General features: G+C 37.4%; 2 protein-coding genes across 6 annotated transcripts in view; both read left to right on the top strand.

Moving 5' to 3' along the window:
- The window catches only part of SLC4A7 (solute carrier family 4 member 7), a 125,769-nt gene extending 115,409 nt beyond the window's left edge, over nucleotides 1-10,360 (top strand). For 3 of the 5 annotated variants that reach the window (XM_060109339.1, XM_060109342.1, XM_060109341.1), the window contains 3 exons: nucleotides 1,841-1,938; nucleotides 4,943-5,050; nucleotides 6,950-10,360. In XM_060109339.1, coding sequence (XP_059965322.1) covers nucleotides 1,841-1,938; nucleotides 4,943-5,050; nucleotides 6,950-7,031 — 288 coding nt within the window. In that variant the 3' untranslated portion in view covers nucleotides 7,032-10,360. The remainder of the gene's footprint in view (nucleotides 1-1,840; nucleotides 1,939-4,942; nucleotides 5,051-6,949) is intronic. The other 2 variants (XM_060109344.1, XM_060109340.1) reach the window with 1 other exon arrangement.
- A 3,966-nt stretch (nucleotides 10,361-14,326) lies between these two features.
- NEK10 (NIMA related kinase 10) overlaps nucleotides 14,327-19,686 on the top strand; it is a 290,867-nt gene continuing 285,507 nt past the window's right edge. The window contains exons 1-2 of the mRNA XM_060109508.1: nucleotides 14,327-14,489; nucleotides 17,250-17,316. The gene's annotated coding sequence lies outside the window, so the exon portion shown is untranslated. The remainder of the gene's footprint in view (nucleotides 14,490-17,249; nucleotides 17,317-19,686) is intronic.

Genomic DNA, 19,686 nt, shown 5'->3' with positions numbered 1-19,686 from the left:
TTAACAGCATTTTAATAATCTGGCATATATTGGGTTGGCCAAAAAGTTTGTTTGAGTTTTTCCGTAACATCTTATGGAAATGAACTTTTTGGCTAACCCAGTGTAAGGACAAAAAGGACTTTCAGTAAATATCTTTTTACAGAAAGTACAGTAAAACTTTAGTTTTTATATTCAGTATTATATACCCTTAGTTGATTTGTATACTGAGATTTACATGAATACTCTTTTCTGAATTTGATTTTTTTTAAATAACCAGCTCAATACTATAACCTAGTAAGAAGGACAAATAAACACTTGAGTATGTAGCATAGGTGATTTTGTTGATTTTAGTGCCTCACTTAATTTTCCCATTCAGAATATTGTTTGAAAATCAAAGATAAGAAGATATACATTTTTAAAAGTTGTGATCCTATTTAAATAGATCTCAAAATTGCTGGGGGTTTTTTCTAATTTTTGAGGGAAATCAGCATAATTTATAACTTATATTGCGTAGTATTTATGGAAAAGCATTTATTAAAGTTTTGCAGACAAATGCGTTTAGGGCCTGTTGGCATTTTTTCATGGTTTCGATTGATTTTTCAGTGCTGATTTATGGCAAAATTACTGGTTGTGTATTTACTTTTCAACAAAAATTTTGACTTTTTAATTAGGACACCAATTAAAACATTTGAATTGAGTCTCCAAAATTTTTAAGAGCTTTGTTTCCTTCAAAGCTATATATGTATGTAAATTTTTATGAATTTGATGATTTTTCAAATAGGATACAATCTATTTATAAAATACTTAGGTAAAATTGCTTGCTTATTCCTGTATCAGGGAGAATAAGGTTATTTGCATATCACAAAACAAAAGTAAATCTGGCTTAGACACAAGAGCTTTTTTTCTCCTATAAAAGGAATCTTGAAAGTAAGTGATCTGGTGTGATGGCTCCACAAAGTTATCAGGAATTCTGCTGCTTTTCTCCCAGCTCGGCATAGACTTTCCATCCTCAGAATCCCCTGATGGGTCAGAAGGGCTGCTGAGTTTGAGCTGTCATGTCAGCATCAGAGACAGCAGGAGGTAGACCGTGGGCATCTCCACCCTGCCATCCAGAAATGACATCCAGGAATTTCCACTGGCACCACACTGAGTTGCAAGGAGTGCTGGGAAATTTAGTTTAGGTTTTATTTTTTTATCTTGTATTATTTTTGTTAAAACTGGGTGCATCGCCACCCCCAAGTAGTGGGATTTCTATCAGTAAGACAGAGGAGGGAATGCTCTTTCTGTCTTTCCTGTACTGCCCACCCTCCCCATTATAATTGTGTCATGATTTTGGCTGTTTCTTAGCTAAGGTGTTCTCAACCTGGGGTGACTTTCTGATGGTTAAAAAGGGGCTGCTACTGGCATCTAGTGGCCTGCTGAACATCCTGCATACACAGGACTGCCTCCCAGACAAAGAATTGTTTGGCTCTAAATGTCAGTATTGCTGAGATTGAGAAACCCTGCCTTATCCAAGTGAGGTTTTGCTTATATTATAATGAGAGTTATGAGGTTTCACAGAATTTTGTCGCTCATTGTATGCCTATGTAATAATTGATAATAAAATTTATGTAGCTAAATTGATATTTTAACAGTATCAGTGATTGACTTATAGAAGTGAAAGTTACAACCTCTTAAAATCTTTACAAGTGGTTGTTTTCAGCTTGTGCTACAAGTATGTGTTCATGGTAAAATTTTCAGTCATGGCAGATTAAATAATATTGTCAGTTTGGTTTTCTGATTCTTTAAGATATTAATATATTAATTGGTCCTCCTGGAAATATTCTGGGAAAAGTAATCTCTTCATGTATGTGCTTTAAAGGAAGCTGAGAGAATGCTTCAGGCTGGTGAAGATACTGTGCATCTTCCATTTGAAGGGGGAAGCCTCTTGCAGATTCCAGTTAAGGCGCTAAAATACAGGTGAGATGCAGCTTCATCCTTTAAAATGTGCTTCATATACATGTCAGATGCATGAATAAGCCATGCAATGTTTCTTTAAAGTCGTGTTACCTGTTTTTTAAAAGATGACAAACACTGCATCTGACATGTGGGCTAAAGGAGGGCTTCCTGCAGGTGGAAAAGAAAGTCACTGGCTCACCCCCCTTCTCACTTGCAGGGAGGAGTGAAGGAGACCTTGGCATCCATGCCAAGCAGAGATTGTCTTGTCGTTCATCACTCCTTCTGTTTCAGTGAAGTTTAAAATCAGTCTTAGAATATTCCCATTCTCTCAGTAGTACAGCTTTTTTTTTTTTTTCTGCCTTTCATTATGGCTGGGGTTGGTGTATGCTGGAAAATAAACATTTGTAATCCATTTTTTGATAACCTGTGACAATGTGACTATGTTTAGAGGCCCTAGAACTCTCCTGCGGTTTCCAAAGGTGTGATTTGACCATTGGCAGTGAGGGCTCATACTAGGGGAAAATTAAGTTTTATATATAGTTTATCACGTATGGTTTTGGCGATTTATATTTGAATCTAAGAACTAAATATAGAGGTTGGGAAATGTAAGCTTTTTTGTAGATTAAAAACCTCTATTATTTATGTACACATCTGATTCTTCTACACATTTATTCTATTTATGACTGGCCATTTATAGAAGAAAAGTCAGTTTTAGAATATGTATAGGTTTCTTCCTTGACCAGTTAATGGAAAATGTTTGTTGATATTTCATTATGTTGCTTCAACCTTTTTTCATTTTTAACTTATCTTTATAGTTTTTATAAGGGCACATTTGGACTTGTACATGTTGATTAGTTTTGATAAATGAATTCACAAGTAATTTTTCTCTAATACTTTTTGTCATTGGTATTATTAACTTTTATCATTGGTATTATTCTTTGTCACCTTTCATGATTTTCCCTCAAATTTGTATCTACCTAAAATTAAATGCCAGGTCTAGACATGTTGATAGATCCAGATAGAGTGCTCTGCTTCTCTAGTTTCTGTAAATGTTTGCTAAATGAATTAATGTATTGACTTTGTTGCTAAAAAGAGTATAGGAACTGCTGTGATAGTTACTGATGACTCACCGGTTTGCTGAGATGGTTTGCCACTTAATTTCTGCAGGTCCTGCATTATCTCTTCCTCACTGTGATTACACATGGATCTTGACAAATTTAAATGGAGTCCATGCTTACACTGTCAAATATTTAACAAAAAGAATGGGTATATGTATATTTACTTTTGTCTTTTAAATGATGACGTGAGCCATGATTAATGTCATTTGTATTAAAACTTGAACATCCAGAATGCCAGGAACTGGCTGACCTGTTTATTTGCCAGAATTTTAAATCTTAAGTAGCTTTGGATTACTTGCCATGAAAATGGAATGAGATAACATATGAAAGCATCTGGAAACCATAAAGTCCTATAAAATATGAAAATAATTTATTTAATGTAGATAAAATTTTTCCCATCTAGTTTTATTTTGGGGAAAAACAAAATGTATACTTTCTTCAAAAAAGGTCTCAATTTCTACTAACGGGAATGTTCTTGCTTAGAGAAGATCATTTAGAAGCTAGAAAGTGCTTCAAGAACTTCTCTCTTCAGTTATTTGAAGTTGGCAACTGAGCAAAAAAATGTTTTCTTGGGGTAGAGAGAGTTTCAAGTTGGATGGCTCTGCCATGGTGAATTTGGGTGTCCAAATTTGTGCACTTTTAAAAACTTCACTTAGTGAAGCAGCCATTCCTAGAGAGTCTCCAGTGGTCGCGTCACTCTTTAGTGCAGTCTTACATCATAAACGACATGCAGATTTAAAGTGTGAACAGATGACTGCTCTTTAGTCATTTATAACCTGGCTGCCAGCACATTGTTAATTTAACATCTCATTTGACATTTGTATTTGTCGCTTGTTTGCATGAAATGTTTTCCTTTTGGTGAAGAAAAAGGACTTGCAGATATATTCCTGTTAATTTCCTAGTACTTTCATGTTACTCCAAACTGACAACCTTGAGCCCAAAATTATTATGCATATCTTTATTATTGGATTTGGGGTCTTGAGGTAATTTTTGCAATATTTCACAGAGACATGGAATGGTTACATTTGTTTCTTATAATGAAAGGACAGTATTTGGATTTTGATAAATTTTATATAGTAACACCTTCATACTAAAAATACTACTGATATGGTAATAACAGCTAAAAGCCGTACTTATAAACCTTTTTTGTGTGTTATCTGTTGAAGTATTTTAATTTCTAATTTTAAAGTGTCCCATTTTCCAGAATTATTTTTAATGATTTTTAAAAGCTATGAAAAAGGGCTTCCCTGGTGGCGCAGTGGTTGAGAGTCCGCCTGCAGATGCAGGGGACACAGGTTTGTGCCCCGGTCCGGGAAGATCCCACATGCCGCGGGGCGGCTAGGCCCGTGAGCCATGGCCACTGAGCCTGCGCGTCTGGAGCCTGTGCTCCGCAACTGGGGAGGCCACAACAGAGAGCCCCGCGTACTGCAAAAAAAAAAAAAAAAAAAAAAAAAAGCTATGAAAAAAAGTTTTTTTAATCCTAATTGTAATTTTTCTTTACATACTTTGGATAGTTGTTTGCTGCAATTGACATTTGTTCAGATTATAAAAGTTTTCTAACTGACTTGAGGCTGTATCACTTTTTATATTTATAAGCACATTAATATATTCCTTTATGTTATTTCAATAGTATACTTATAGCCAAGATAATCACCTTTGGGCATCATTGCCAATTTAATTAGTCTCATTGCTAGTTTTGATTATAAAGAAAGATGCAGTTCCCCTTGAGACCTTTATAATAGAACTGCAAAATACTGCTATCTTGCTAGATCTTGGTTTAAGTGCATGACAAAGAGTTTTCTCAATTTTAAGTTGATGAAAGCAAATATGATACAGATAATAGGAATGACAATATTAATGCTTTTGCAAGTACTGAATACTAACCAGAAAGTGTATTTGTTCTTCAGTGTTGATCCCTCAGTTGTTAACATATCAGATGAAATGGCCAAAACTGCACAGTGGAAGGCACTGTCCATGAATACTGAGAATGCCAAAGTAACCAGATCTAACACGAGGTAGCTGTAATGATTTATGCATTTTCTAACTATAGCCAACTTTCAGTTTACTTATGGATAGCTATTCAGGAAAACCATTGTCTTTACTTAATAAAACCAACCTTTTTTTCTTCCTCTTTTTCTTCCTTCTTCCTTTCATCTATCCATCATTTCACTGTATACTGGAAACATATAGGTGCTGATTGTTTTGTTATTTTTTAAAGTTATAGTTGCCTATTTCAAAAAAGAATTGTTTTGTAATAAAAATGAATATATACATAAGGAATACATATATAAAAGATCAGAAACCATATAAAGAAAGATAATTACTAGGGATTGAATACTAAAATAGAATACTACCTCAATCATGCTTTCTGATGGTCCAAAAAAAAAAGGCTTTCTTTTGTTTTGCTTTGTTTCAGCCCACTATTTCTTCTGGTGAGGTAAACATTTTCCTAGAAGATATTTGTAAGAAATTTAATCCATGGGTGTAAAGGCCATTCAGTTTTATAATGGACCATGTATTACACAACTGTTTCATAACCCCTTCCTTATATTTCTTGTTATGTAATAACCCTTTTTTCTTTCCTTCCCACTCACTTCAAGACCTAAACCTCAGGAATTCTGGCTTGATAATCATTAGTACGTTGATCCCTTAGGTCTCTGGAGAAATTAGGTACTATCCTGTAGAGTACTCAGTCATTCATAGTCAACAACTATTTTTTTTGGTGTACACTTTGTGCCAGATGCTGTGTTGGGTGTCAGTATATTCTGCTTGGGTGTCAAAAATTAAAACTTTTCCAGGCAAGCAATCACATAGCTATTTCTGCTTAGTTATTGTCTTTCTGGCAACTGTCTTTTGATAATGATTGATTAGGTTTTTCTCCAAGATATCTTTCCCTACCTCCTTTTAGAACCTTGCTCCTACTTAATCTCAGTTATCAACTCTTTTGGCTTTTCTCTCATCATTTCTTGAGTTTTAATTCTCTAAGCTAGACTGTTTCCTTCACTTCTATCTTTGATCTCAAAAGTTTTTAAGTTAAACTTTTTGGATTATTTCATGCAGCCAGAATTTCACTAGATACTCTTTTTACTCTTAGTAATTTTTCACACCTTGTCAGAACCCCTGGCCCAGAATGTTAGTATAGTTAGGATAAATAGAAAGACCTTACAGTAGTATTATTTTGTCTTTTATACTTCTGCCTTTCATTCAGGTTGCCCCTCAATTCAAAATCACATGGGAAGAAAGGGAATGTTTTGTTACATTGTTGAACAGAAAAATGTTTGGGTTATCTTCCTTCAGTTTTGTCTGGAGAAGGCAGCAAACCATAGCGTGTTTCTATCTTTTGCAAAATTTTCAAAGCCCAGATATTCATGTTACAATTAAATCAGTTAATCAGTTAAATCCATATACATGGAATCATTGTATTTGATATTAACTTGAAAATGTAGAATTGTATTTTGATCTTGTATTTGTGAACCAAATTTGGGGAGATAAGATTTGTTACATTTTTCAGGAAATTATTTGATGCTTATTTATATTGACAAAGATTAATTTTTAATGAATTTGTCAGTAAAATAAAAGTCAAATGCTACAACTGTTCACATATAAAGTAAAACTATTAAGTCAAGCACAGTCATCATACACTGACCAATTTTAAGGAGCTCCTCTTCAGTTGTAAGAAAAATGTGAAATTTAGTGGCAAAAATATCTTTAAAAAACTAAGACTTTTTAATATTTGCCTTTCCAGTTAAGTTTACTGATATGAAAAGAAAGCAGTAAATAGTAATAGCAAGTTGTATGTTTATGGTATTAATAGTTGTCTCAAAAAGCTCTTATGGATATTTACTGTTGGCCATGTTTGAATGTAATATTTAACCATTTCAAAATTATTTATTCTCATTCTTTGTTTTAAATAGCCCTGAAAAACCTGTAAGTATGAAAATAAGTTTTGAAGATGAACCAACAAAGAAATACATGGATGCTGAAACTTCATTATAGAATTGAACCAAGAGGAATTATTTATAGATATATATACATATATATGTGTATGTATATATAATATTTCATGTCACTATATATAGCAATATTGTATGTCATGCCATTTATGCATGACTATGGGGTTTTTTGAAGTAGTGTCTGAAGTTCGTTAGGAGCACCATGGAGACTGTATATAATGAAATGGTCTCTTAGAAGTGAGGTACATGATTCTTACTACTCAAATATTTATTTTTCTGTTGGAAAATTTTTTTCAGTTCTGCAATAGAAAAATGTGGGAAATGCATTCAGTCTACTTTTCTTTAAATCTGTTTGTTCATCAGTGGCAGTCCATACCAACCTTAAGTGATACGTATTTAAATTTTTTCATTGAGTTGCTAGAAATGTTCCCATATTACTTCCTTTCTGCTAGTGCTTTGTGGGAAGAACAGGGCGTCTCTGCCAGTGCTGGGGCACAGATGGGGCTGTATCCTGGCTGCTGTGTGTGTGTTGCATTACGTGCATGTCCATGATGTTTCACAGGTGATGGGAACTTTTTCCCTATAGAGGTAGAACAGTGGAAACTTTCTAGATAAGAACTACAATTTTGACCTTTATGTTTTTGAAATTTATTTTAAACTTTAAAACCTCCACATCTAGGTCTCCATTCAAATAGACAAGTATAATTGCAGGTGATTTTATAATTTAACTCCCATACCACTCATTAGTTTATGAATTTTAAAAGCTATAAAATACCAATTTACGATAGTTAAATTTTGTTGCCTTTGTAGAAATTTTTTTCTGAATCCTAGTACTCTATTAGAGCCCCAAATGCCCACTCTATTCTCTGCTTTTGCTGTCCTTTACTTAAAATGTGGTTTAGTTTGAATTAAGGTTCAAGTTCTTGATTATTTTTCTATTATAAGTAGTATGATTAAATAATCAGGAGTCAGAATTCTCTTAAGTGGGTTTATGATCAGTATTAGTTTATTATGAATTACCTTTCATTTTCTGTTTACGTTGTTCTTTCTGTCGTATAGGTAATATTTAAGATTTCATTTTAAAATACTTTATTTATTTTAATTGATATGATGCTTAAATATTATATAAACATTTGAAAAGGTAACAAATATAGAGTAAATTGTTAATATAAATAGTTGGTGCTCACTTGCATTTATGGTTTATTATCTGAGAGCAGTTGATAGATTTTACATCTTTGATATAAAGCACTGCCATATTTGTATTTTAAAAGAAATTTAGACCTATTATGTATAGCTCAGATTGATGACATTCTTCCTAGTTTGTGTTTGTATGTTTTATTTAGATTTTGCTTTTCTGAGCTGTCTTTTTAACTTCTAGCAAATCTTTTTAGTCATCTTTTATATACTTTTACCTCCATATGAAATAAATAAATGTTGTTCTTGTTAAGCCTGTAGGACTGGATGAATGGGGTTGTGAAACTGATTTGGCAAGAGGATGATTTCTAAAAACCAAATGAGTATTGAGAAGCCACTGAAATATCGAAAATAATAACATGAATGTTAGGATGAAAATTTTAATGAAATTCCAATGCTTCCTTTAATCATTTTTAATTAAAGTACAAAAGTATGAAGAATTGATCTTATAGAAGATCATGAGCAATGCCAAAAGCTGATATTTTAGCAATTCTAGCAATCCATTCTAAACTACTTAACTAATAAAATTTCCTCATCTAAGACCATGTGATCTAATTCTAGTTAAAATAATGGATTCAACTTCTGCCTCATATGGGAGGTTGGAAATGTAGCTGATTTTCTTTAGAAAATGTAGCTGGCACCATTTGGTACTACCTAAAGAAGAGAGATGCTGTCAGCACTTGATGAGAGAGTATTACCCATGGTGCTTGTTACTGTTTATGAGCTTCCATTGAAGTGATTCCTTTTTATTCATTGCAACAGAATCATTTCCAAAGACCCCAGTATTTGCTGCTGTGATTTTGTATCTCCCCTGATGAACCTGAACAAGAGGATTTCCTTACACCATTCCCTAGTGTCTGGATGTCACAGGGTTAACAAATGTGCTTTTTTACGGGAAGTAATTTTAAAATTTGAACTGAAATCTACCTGGGATCATAGTGTTTATGTGGTTTTATTTATGAATACTAGTTGTCCAGTGCCAGAAAAACCATGACGTGCAAAATGCTTTGCACTCAGTGTTTTTACTGTTTCTGATTGTTAATAGTTTCTGCTTTCTTTTGACTACTTGACTTACAAAATGATCTGATTGACTACTCCATTGAAAAGCAAAGGTAACTCATGTTTAAGTAATAGCTTGTTTTATGTGGTTATGATATTTTTCCACTATTTTTGAAAAATAACAGTCATGGATAGCATTCTTTGAAAGACAGTGAAAATGTAATTTACTACATATATTGCTTTTTAAATGTTGCCTTAAACAGGTATAGATGAGCAGTAGTAATTGCTATGTACTGATTTACCTCAAGGTGAAAAAGAATTAAACCTGTGCATATTCCATTTATAAAATAAATTCATATAAACAGCCCTGCACTTTTTCAGATGCCTTTGTTTCCAGGATGGAGCTCAGTGCTACTGAGTACCCTGGCCGCAGGGCCACCTCAGGATACTCTTTCCTCCACCTATTTTATTTATTTATAGACGTCTGTTTACAAGGACTGTAATACATCCTCATGTTGACCATCTGAAATTCACTTTCACTTGAATGCTATTTCACTCTAAAATTGCCGCTTTTGAGAAGACAATGAACTAATAACTTCCTTATGATAAAAGGATGATGCCATATATTCTCTAATGATGTTAGATATACAAAGTGAGGCACACGATCTTTCTAATGGGTGTTGTATATGTGAGTGTGCTTGTGTGAATGATGTTGTCAATCATAAATCTCAAGTTGTTTAAAAAAGCTGTGGCATATCATTGTTCATATTTGCCAAGCATATAAAATGTGTAGGACAGAATTTTTTATGTGCTAACGCATGTATTTATAAAGCAGATTTCTTTACCACTCAAAATTACTTTCATTTTCTCCATCTAAAAATAATGTTTCTTCCATATACCTAAAGTTTATGTATATATATAATAGCTTTATAACTTTTACCGTTTGCAAAATCAGGTTCAAAATTCTGTAAAAAGGAAAATGGTTTCCGAAACAGAGGTATGACACCAGAGCTGGTTGTTTTTAAAGGATTGTATCATGTATATCAGTTCTGTAAATGTGCTCACCAGTGTAACATGTGAATCCTGTTTTAAAGTGCTCAGATTTCGGATGTGTAAGCCATTAATATAACATTGTAATTCAAAAATGTTTAAATTAAATAATTTAATGTTTTAAATTTATTTATGTAGATCACATCATTGTTGTCATATGCAGTAGAACTATGTGAACTGTCTTTTGGTTTAGTCCAACAATTATTTATTTTTTTAGAAGAGTTTTTTAAAGAGTTTAAGGACATCCAAAATTTAAAATAGTGTTCATACTTCACAATATGGCAATTTTAATGTAAAGTTGGTTCTTTTCTAACTTTTCAAAAAGTAATGTGAGTGTCAATAATAGAAAAACATAGTTGGAAATGGAATTGTCTAAAGATCATTTTTAAAAATTTAATTAGCATATATTGACTTCTGCAGTTGACTTAGAGTAATTGTTAACAGTTGTTTTTTTAATCAGATTTTTGTGCATTGATTGATTCTTGTGTTGTGGCTTTTCTTTTGTTACTTTCATATTAAGAGGTTTTTTTTTGTAGGGGGGTTCTCTTCCAATGTTTACTACATTTAAATAAATAGAAATTGAATTTTATTGTTCATTTATACAGTATTTGATAGCTTGGTATAATAATAACAGTATAGTTCTAATTTTTATGACTTTTATAATTATACAATGATAATATTTTCTTTTATAATAAAATCCAAAGTAAACATTTAAAATGTAGAAGTGATATTTTTCATCTATATGAAGTACAAGTATCTACCAAGTCTCTAATGTGAATAATCCTGCTTTTCAAATCTGTTTCATAATATTAGAAGAAAACTATTTTTGGAGATGTTATTGAAGTTGAAAGATCAATAAAAGTCTGGTGAATCAGTTGTTGAATATTGTCTTTATTTTGATATTAGAAGAGCTGCATGTCTTTCTCATGAGAACTAACTGATAGAGGATGGAGAAAAATAAGTGATTTCTATTTCCTGCCTCCTAATTTTCCTAAGCAGAAGACAGAAAAGAGGAAACAGTGAGAAAAGAAGACGAAACAAAATAGTGTGTGTTTCACAGTGATTTTTTGATAGTTAATAAATACTGAAATTAAAGCCCTTTAAGATAGGCTGGTCCATTATTTTCCCTATTTTAAAACACATCTGTTTAGAATTTTGCAATGGGATATGTAATAAACACATCACATTACACGATATGTAATGAGCATGTTAATACTGAACTTTCATAGACTCAAGGCTTTTTTGTTTTTAATGGCTAATTTCATTATGAAATTTTTTTAGTAATAGCTAATGACAGGCCTTGGTTTGTTTTCCATTAGGCACATATGTAACAATTTCCTCCTGTGTTTTCTGCACTGTAAAGTTTCTGCTATCCCACAATGAATTTGTCAATTTATTATTCCTATCAACAGAACTTTGAGATTTTTGTGGGGGTTGGGGGCGGGGAGAAGAAGGGAAATAGCGAGTTTCTCACTAGTTTTTGTTTGATCTTGCTCCTTAAGGTATAATCTGATCTCTCCAGTATCAGTTCTGTAACCTTTATCTCACTACCTCTATGCTTTTAATGAAAACATTCCTATTGTTTGGAAAACCTTCCTTTCTGTTTCTCTGCTATTCTTGCAAAGCTCAATTTAAGTTTTGCATTTTCTTCAAATTGTGCTCTGCCTTGTGCTCTGTTCTGTAAGATCATTCTCCTGCCTCCACTCAAGAGTGTCTGGGGCTTCCCTGGTGGTGCAGTGGTTGAGAGTCCGCCTGCCGATGCAGGGGACAGAGGTTCGTGCCCTGGTCCGGGAAGATCCCATATGCCGCGAAGCGGCTGGGCCTGTGAGCCATGGCCGCTGAGCCTGTGCGTCCGGAGCCTGTGCTCCGCAACTGGAGAGGCCACAACAGTGAGAGGCCCGCGTACCGCAAACAAAAAAAATGCCCTCTTTTTGTTTTTGTTCTAGACCAGTGATCAAGGGGTATTTTAGAAATTTGGGGAATTATATTTTTCTTCTTGTTGATTCTGAATATTTATTTTAATACCTATTTAAGTTAATTTTATTCATTCCTTATGTTATAGTTACCACATTACTTATACTTCCGAAGTATGTAATTTTCATTATCTGTGGATTCACCTCAGGATAGTAAAAGGGGTATTCAAAAATACCAGAAGGGGATGTTAGGTCTTACAGATTTGGACCCTACCACATCAGCCATGAGCTTAATGCAGGCGTGACCCCTCTGGGGTCGTGTATATTTCTCACATTACAGAGTACAGTGTGGTCCCTGGGTGGGTGTGGTGCTCCTCTCCTGCAGTGTGTCCCATGACTCATAATCATCTCTGCAACTTTCAGTCAGTTACATTCAGGGAAGGCCAAAACATTGGTTTAAGATTTTAAGAGAGGAGAAGAAGAAAGGTGGGAAGCACATTCAATATTCTGATGAAGAAAAGTTCAGAGGAGTAATTTTGTCTCCTGCATAATATTTTAAATGTCTGTAGAGAATACTTTTTCTACTCAGCATCAGTCTGCCTTCCCCTCTCAACTTTCTGTGTTTTGATTGGTAACATTATTTCTGCTGGTTTTATGTTCTCTGAAGTATAATTAGTTCTGCTCCATTCACCTGAGTTTGACTTTCATCTCACCTTTCCGTATTTCCAAAATGGTACCTTACTGTTTTAGTTTTAAATATGTATTTTCAAGTACTCAAACCTAAGTGTTGTTATTCCATTAGGCCTACTTTTCCTTATTATTCAAAGCAGAGAAACATCAGGGAAGCATTCACTGTATTCATTTTAAATCAGGTTTTGGGAGACTGAATCACCACACTAATAGACATTCTTGCGGGCACTTGGAGCAACATTAAGATGGGATTGAGTAGGTCCTAGATTAAATTGTCCAGGGGACAGACAGCATGGTGGTTAAGGCTGGGCTCTGGGTTGAAATTCTAGGTTCTCCCCTGCGTCCATCACTTACCAGCTCTGCCCTGTGGGCCTCCATGTTACAACTCTAAGCTAGGATGAAAAATAACCAGATGGGGGCTTCCTTGGTGGCGCAATGGATAAGACTCCGCCTGCCAATGCAGGGGACACGGGTTTAAGCCCTGGTCCAGGAAGATCCCACCTGCTGCAGAGCAACTAAGACCGCGAGCCACAACGACTGAGCCTGTGTGCCTCAACTACTGAAGCCCTCATGCCTAGAGCCCGTGCTCTGCAACAAGAGAAGCCCCCACAATGAGAAGCCCGTGCACTGCAACGAAGAGTAGCCCCCGCTCGCTGCAACTAGAGAAAGCCCGGACACAGCAGCGAAGACCCAACGCAGAGAAAAATAAAATAAAATAAAATAAAATAAATAAATAAATAAAGCGGATGATGTGAAAAGTAGGTGAAATAACGAGGAAAGAGTTTGGAACAGTCCCTGGCACAAAATAAGCGCTCAATATTTTTCATTTTTTGAAGCTTCACAGTGTAAAGTTGAGTATTTTTTTAAAAGCTTTAATAAAATTAAAATTTTTTCAATAAAAAGAAGCTTCAGACTTTCACAAAAGGTGAAGAGCCTTGCCCAGTGCCACAAAACGAACTAGTGACAGGTGTCCCACACAGCTCACTCGTACTTTCACGCCGGAGTCGCTGAAACTGTCTCCACGTTACACGAAAGCTATTCAGCAGGTACCGTTGATCCTTTTCAAACTAAATATCTGGTTTGGAAGATAACTGATTTTTAGTCCATAGCAATTCTTGAAATTAAACACCCCAAAATGAAGCTGTTTTCTCTCCTACCCATTTTATTTCAAATGCTGAAGGTTGACACACCGAGTCCAGAAAAACCGACAGCGTTTAGGAAACCCTGGGTGGCAGGCAGGCTGAGGTCGGGGTGAGGCGGTTGCCGCCGCGAGGCCCTCAAGCCCCACCCCACAGCGCGCGCTGCGGCCCGGCCCTGCGCGTCTCTGGTTGCTGCGGCAACCCGAGGCCGGCGTCCCCGTCGCCACGGCGTTCGGCGGGCCGCAGCACGGCTACCGCTGATTGGCTGGGGCGCCCGCCAGTGGAAGAAGAGGTGTCGGCATTGGCTGAGGACGCGCCGGTTTCGTGGCCGGAAGGAGGATTGGATTGATGCACCAACGGTGCTGCTGGCAGCAGTGCCCCCGAGGTGGAGGGGACCAGGCGCGGGCTAGGGGAGAGGAGGACGGGCCCCCGATCCACAGCAGCGTGACAGTAGCAGAGACGATGAGAAGGGCGATTTCGAGCTTGGCCTGAAGGAGGGGCCCTCCCTTGGGCGCGGTGAGTGGGGCCGGAGCGGGCGTTCCTCTGCCGGCGCGCGGGTTCAGGCAGGGTCTCCAGGGAGATGTGGAGCAATCCGAGGCCTCGGAGTGAGCTCCCCTCGGCAGGAGGCAGGGCAGAGAGTGCGGGCTGTCGGGCGTGCGGGAGTCACTGTGAGCCTGTCTCATAGCAGATGGGTTGGTGTTGGCGGATGGATGGTGGGAAAGTGCCATCAACCATGCGTGATGGTCCTTTCAGTTCCATGAGGACTTATTCTGGTTACAGGAAGCCTGAGTGTGTCTCTTCCAATCTGCTCCTACACTCCGGAGGCTCCTTCATGAAACCCTTTATGGGCGTCCCTTCTCTGCCTTCCCCTTATGTTATGATGCTGCTCTGACAGTCCCTCTGCTTCTCTACTCAACGTGAGTGAGCCTGTTTAGTTCCATGCCTTCAGGCACCACATGTCAGCTGATTACTTGAAAACCTCCACCTCCAGCCTAGGCTGCTCCACTAAGCACCAGACCCCCAAACCCACCTGCGAGTTAACTCCACACGTGCGCAACCCTAAACACCATCTTCCCCATTCCCACAGAGTGCCTCGCCCTTGGATTCCCTGTCTTGGGCCCCAAGATACAAAAACCACATCTGGACAATATCTTTGACACTTACTGCCTCTTATGCATTTCCACCGGTTATCAAGGCTATACCTTCTTAATAGATGTCAAATCAATTCCCACATCACTAAATCCCTTCTCACTACATTAGAATTTCCACCAGTTTCTTGGTTAAATTCAACACCCATCCACCTTCCCTGATGGCAGTTTGGCCCTATCTAATCCATTTTTCTGTCTATAGTTAGACTGATCTTTCTAAAAAACATATAAGGGCATTTCACTTCCTGCCAAGACTCCCTGTCATCCTCATCCACACTTCTTAGTTAGGCCTTCCATCAGCAGTTCCATCTTTGTTCCCAGAGCATGCCACATTCTCTCCTGTGTGTGCTGATGTCACCTGTTGCTCACACTGCCTTCAATGGACTCCACTTTTGCACCTTCCCCAACCCTGCTCTCACTCCCCAGTCATTCTCTGAATGTTGCCTAATTGCTTTTCTGCTTCCTCCTCTAGACTCTCTCTCTGAGCACAGAGGCCAGGTTTGTCTTCCTCACCATTTTTTGTACCTGTCATAGCACCCTGCAAGTAGCAGGGGCTCAACAAATACTGGTTAAATGAATGATTCTCTAAGACAAGAAGTTACTGTTTTTCGCAGCATTCAGTAAAGCTTTCATTTATAAAAGATGAATGTTGAATTTCCAGGTTTTACTTTAATTTCAAGATCCTTGGTTTGGAAACTATTTCAATTCACAGTCTATATTTCATGCCATAATCATTTTAATGGTAGCTGTTGTTATATGGCATAAGTTTAACATGGGAAAGAGAGAGTACAGTGCAGTTTGCAAGAGATAAGCTTTGAGTCAGACATGCGTGGGTTTGAATCCTGGCTCCAACATTTTAGCTGTGTGGCCACTTATCTGTGGCTTCGTTATCTGTACAATGGGCTAATAATAGCCCCCACCTCATAGGATTATATTAAAGACTAAATGTGTATAACCCATATCAAGTGCACAGTGCCTTATACTTAATAAATTTTCACATGTCTAAAAACTAGAAACATTCACATGGATGTTTGTAGCAGCTTTAATCACAATTGTCAATACCTGCAAACAACCAAGATGTCCTTCAGTGGGTGAATGGATAAATTAGCTGTGGTACATCCAGACAATGGAATTTGCTGAAAAGAAATTAACTGTCAAGCCATGAAAAGACATGGGGGAACCTTAAGTGCATATTACTAAGAAAAGAAGCCAGTCTGAAAAGGCTATATACTGTATGATTCCAACTACATGACATTCTGGAAAGAGTAAAACTTTGGAGACAGTGAAAAGATCAGTGGTTGTCAGGGGTTAGCTGAGGTTGGGGGGCAGAAGTGAATAGGCAGAGCACAAGGATTTTTAGGACAGTGAAAATACTCTGTGCGACACTATAATGATGGATACATGTCATTATATGTTTGTCCAAACCTACAGAATGTACAACACCAAGAGTGAACCCTAAGGTAACCTATGGACATTGGGTGATTATGATGTGTCAATGTAGGTTCATTCTTTATTTATTTGTTTGTTTGTTTGTTTGTTTATGGCTGTGTTGGGTCTTCATTTCTGTGCGAGGGCTTTCTCTAGTTGCAGCAAGCGGGGGCCACTCTTCATCGCGGTGCGCAGGCCTCTCACTGTTGCGGCCTCTCTTGTTGAGGAGCACAGGTTCCAGACACGCAGGCTTAGTAGTTGTGGCGCACGGGCCTAGTTGCTCGGCGGCATGTGGGATCTTCCCAGACCAGGGCGCGAACCCCTGTCCCCTGCATTGGCAGGCAGATTCTCAACCACTGCGCCACCAAGGAAGCCCCTGTAGGTTCATTCTTGGTAATGAATGTACCATTCTGGTAAGTAATTTTGATAATGAGGGAGGCTCTGCAGGTGTAGGGGTAGGGGGTATATGGGAAATCTCTGTACCTTCCTCTCAAATTTGTTGTAAACTTAAAACTGCCCTAAAAAATAGTCTTAAAAAAGAAGTAAAAGAAACACTGAAGGTTGGAATTGTGAAATTTCCATGGTCAGCTCACAAAAGGTAAAAATCAGTCTTTTAATTCAGTCAAGTACAATTTCTGGGACATCATCCTGCTACCCAGTCACACTATACTACTTGATCACAAACTTTGTTCTGATACAGGTAAGAGACTCATTCAGTGACAACTTATTGACCATCTGATGGATCCAGGGCTCTCTGCCAGATAAAGGTGAGGCAAAAGAAAGTGTAACCAGTAAAGTCTCAAGTAAGTGAAAGAAGGGCCTGGAATGTCACTCTGCCTGTCTCAGCTGGTCAGACTTTGAGGTCAGAGTCAGAATGGACTGAGTGGAGCCCTTGGAGAGGTGGAGAGGAGGTAGAAGTTTACTGGGCATCCAGAAGGGAGCATAACCAAGTCCCTGTGCCCTCAGAGCCCAGGATCCCAGGGATGGTAGCCCAGAGTCCATAGAATTCAGACTCTCTTGCTAGGTGCATGGGTTCAAATTCCAGCTCTGCCACTGCTGGACACAGGATGTCTGCCAAGTGGCTTCATCTCGGAACTTCAATTTCCTTACAGATACAGTGGAGTTGTTGTGAGTAGTACATGAATTAGTACAGACAAATTTCCTAGAACTATGGTAGGTACATAGGAAGTGCCAGGTACATGTTAGCTGTTTCTATTATGTTTTACGTGGAGGAGAGAAATAAAAGATAACAATAAAGCAGATTGGGGGGGATAGAAAGTGTCAACTTGGGAACAGGTTATGTGGCTTGGATTTGGAAATGAGTCTTACATTTTTGAGACTTGGTCTTCCACAGGAAAGTGAACTCTATGTGTACTCATATATCCACCTGACATGTGTGATTAAAAAGAAACATGAAAATGAGCACTGAATAAAATAGATGGTTTTTCGTTTGGTAAAATGGTTGCTCATTCATATCTAGAAGTCAGACTTCCCTTCATCTCAGCTGAAATCTGCAACAGTCATAATAAAGGTCATGCACTCACGTCTGTGGGGGTGGCTCAACTCAGAGCTTATTCAGTATTGTATTAGGAATAGTTATAGTTGACAGGGAGTCTAGCTTCACAACCCTCAAGAGAGTCAAAGTGGCAAAATCACAATCAAATGGCACATATCTAGAAGAGAGACTAAGAAACCCTCCTACAAAAATTGAAATAAAACAAGAGGCAGAATGGATAAAGCACAGCAGCCATAACATTGATCCTGGGCCAGCAGGAAAAAGTTACCCAGTATATAGTGTCTTTTGCATAAATGACAGGGAATTGTTAATTAATTTGAGAAAAGTGTGTCTGAAGTAATATTTGGTTACTAAGGTGATAAACATTTACCTAGAAAATTCACTTAGGCAGATAGAGAGCTGGATAAAGGGCACCAATAAGTGAAAGTTAGTATAGCATTCAGTTAACAGGGAAGACCCTGCCTGGCTTTAAATTCCTGCTCTGCCACCAGAGGTTTAAAGCTCTGTGACTTGGACAAATTACTTAACCTCTATGGGCCTCGGTTCTGTCATCTGTGAAATGGGGACAGTAAAGGTAGTTGCCTTATAGCTTTGTTAGGAGAATTATATTAGTTAACGTATGGAAGCAATTAGAATGGTGCTGGCACAGGGTAAGCCCCATGTAAACATTTGCTTTTATTATTGTTGTTACTGTTACCAGATATGAGATCTTAGCCAAGTTACTGAAGCTCAGCACCTCAGTTCCTTCATCTGTGAGTTCTCCAACTCAACACAACCATCTCCTAGGTTTGTTTTAGTATTAAACAAATACATAAAAGTGCTTATAATTGTAAACCCAAAATAACATTAGGTGTAACAAATTAAAATGAAGACTATTTGTGACATTAAAAATAAAACCTTTTTTTCATTTTATGTCTAGTATTTGTCATCAGTGAACCAAAGTCAGTGAATATAAGCAAATGACTTAAAATAAGCGTGACAAGCTCTTCAAGCTGAAGTAATAGTAATATTACCAATGATAGTATTTACAACAGCTGTCATAATAACAACTTAGCTAGCTATGGACAGTTTTTTGTTTTGTTTGTGCCACACCACATGGCATGTGGGAATCTTAGTTCCCCGACCAGGGATCAAACCTGGGCCCACGGCAGTGGAAGGGCAGAGTCTTAATCACTGGACCACCAGGGAATTCCCCTGGACAGTTTTAAAGGAGTTTCACTTTATTTTATTTAGTTCAAACTACCATCTTATAATGGGGATATAATTATGTCTATTTTTTGGTAAATGAGGAAACTAATAATCAGAGAGGCCCGGGGACTTTCTGAGGTCACTCAACAGGCAAGTAGAAACCAGGTCTCCTCCATCACTGCTGCTCCTTTCACCTGCATCCCAGCCGTGTAACAGGAAGACTTCACAGTCCCAAGCCTGTTGGCTCTCATCAGTGGAGACCACAGCATTCATATAATGTGCGTGTGTGTGTGTGCTACACTTGACATAAATGTGAATACTCATTCCTGTAGGAAATGTTATTGTCCTATTGTGTATACTTGAGGTAGCCCATATTTAACACGAATATCTTATTTACCTTGTGGCTTCCCTGTGTTTATAAAGAGATTTTTGT

This window comes from Mesoplodon densirostris, chromosome 10, assembly GCF_025265405.1.
Source record: "Mesoplodon densirostris isolate mMesDen1 chromosome 10, mMesDen1 primary haplotype, whole genome shotgun sequence".
NCBI lineage: Eukaryota > Metazoa > Chordata > Mammalia > Artiodactyla > Ziphiidae > Mesoplodon > Mesoplodon densirostris.
Note: the sequence above shows the minus strand (reverse complement) of the source record. Positions and strands in the feature narration are given on the sequence as shown.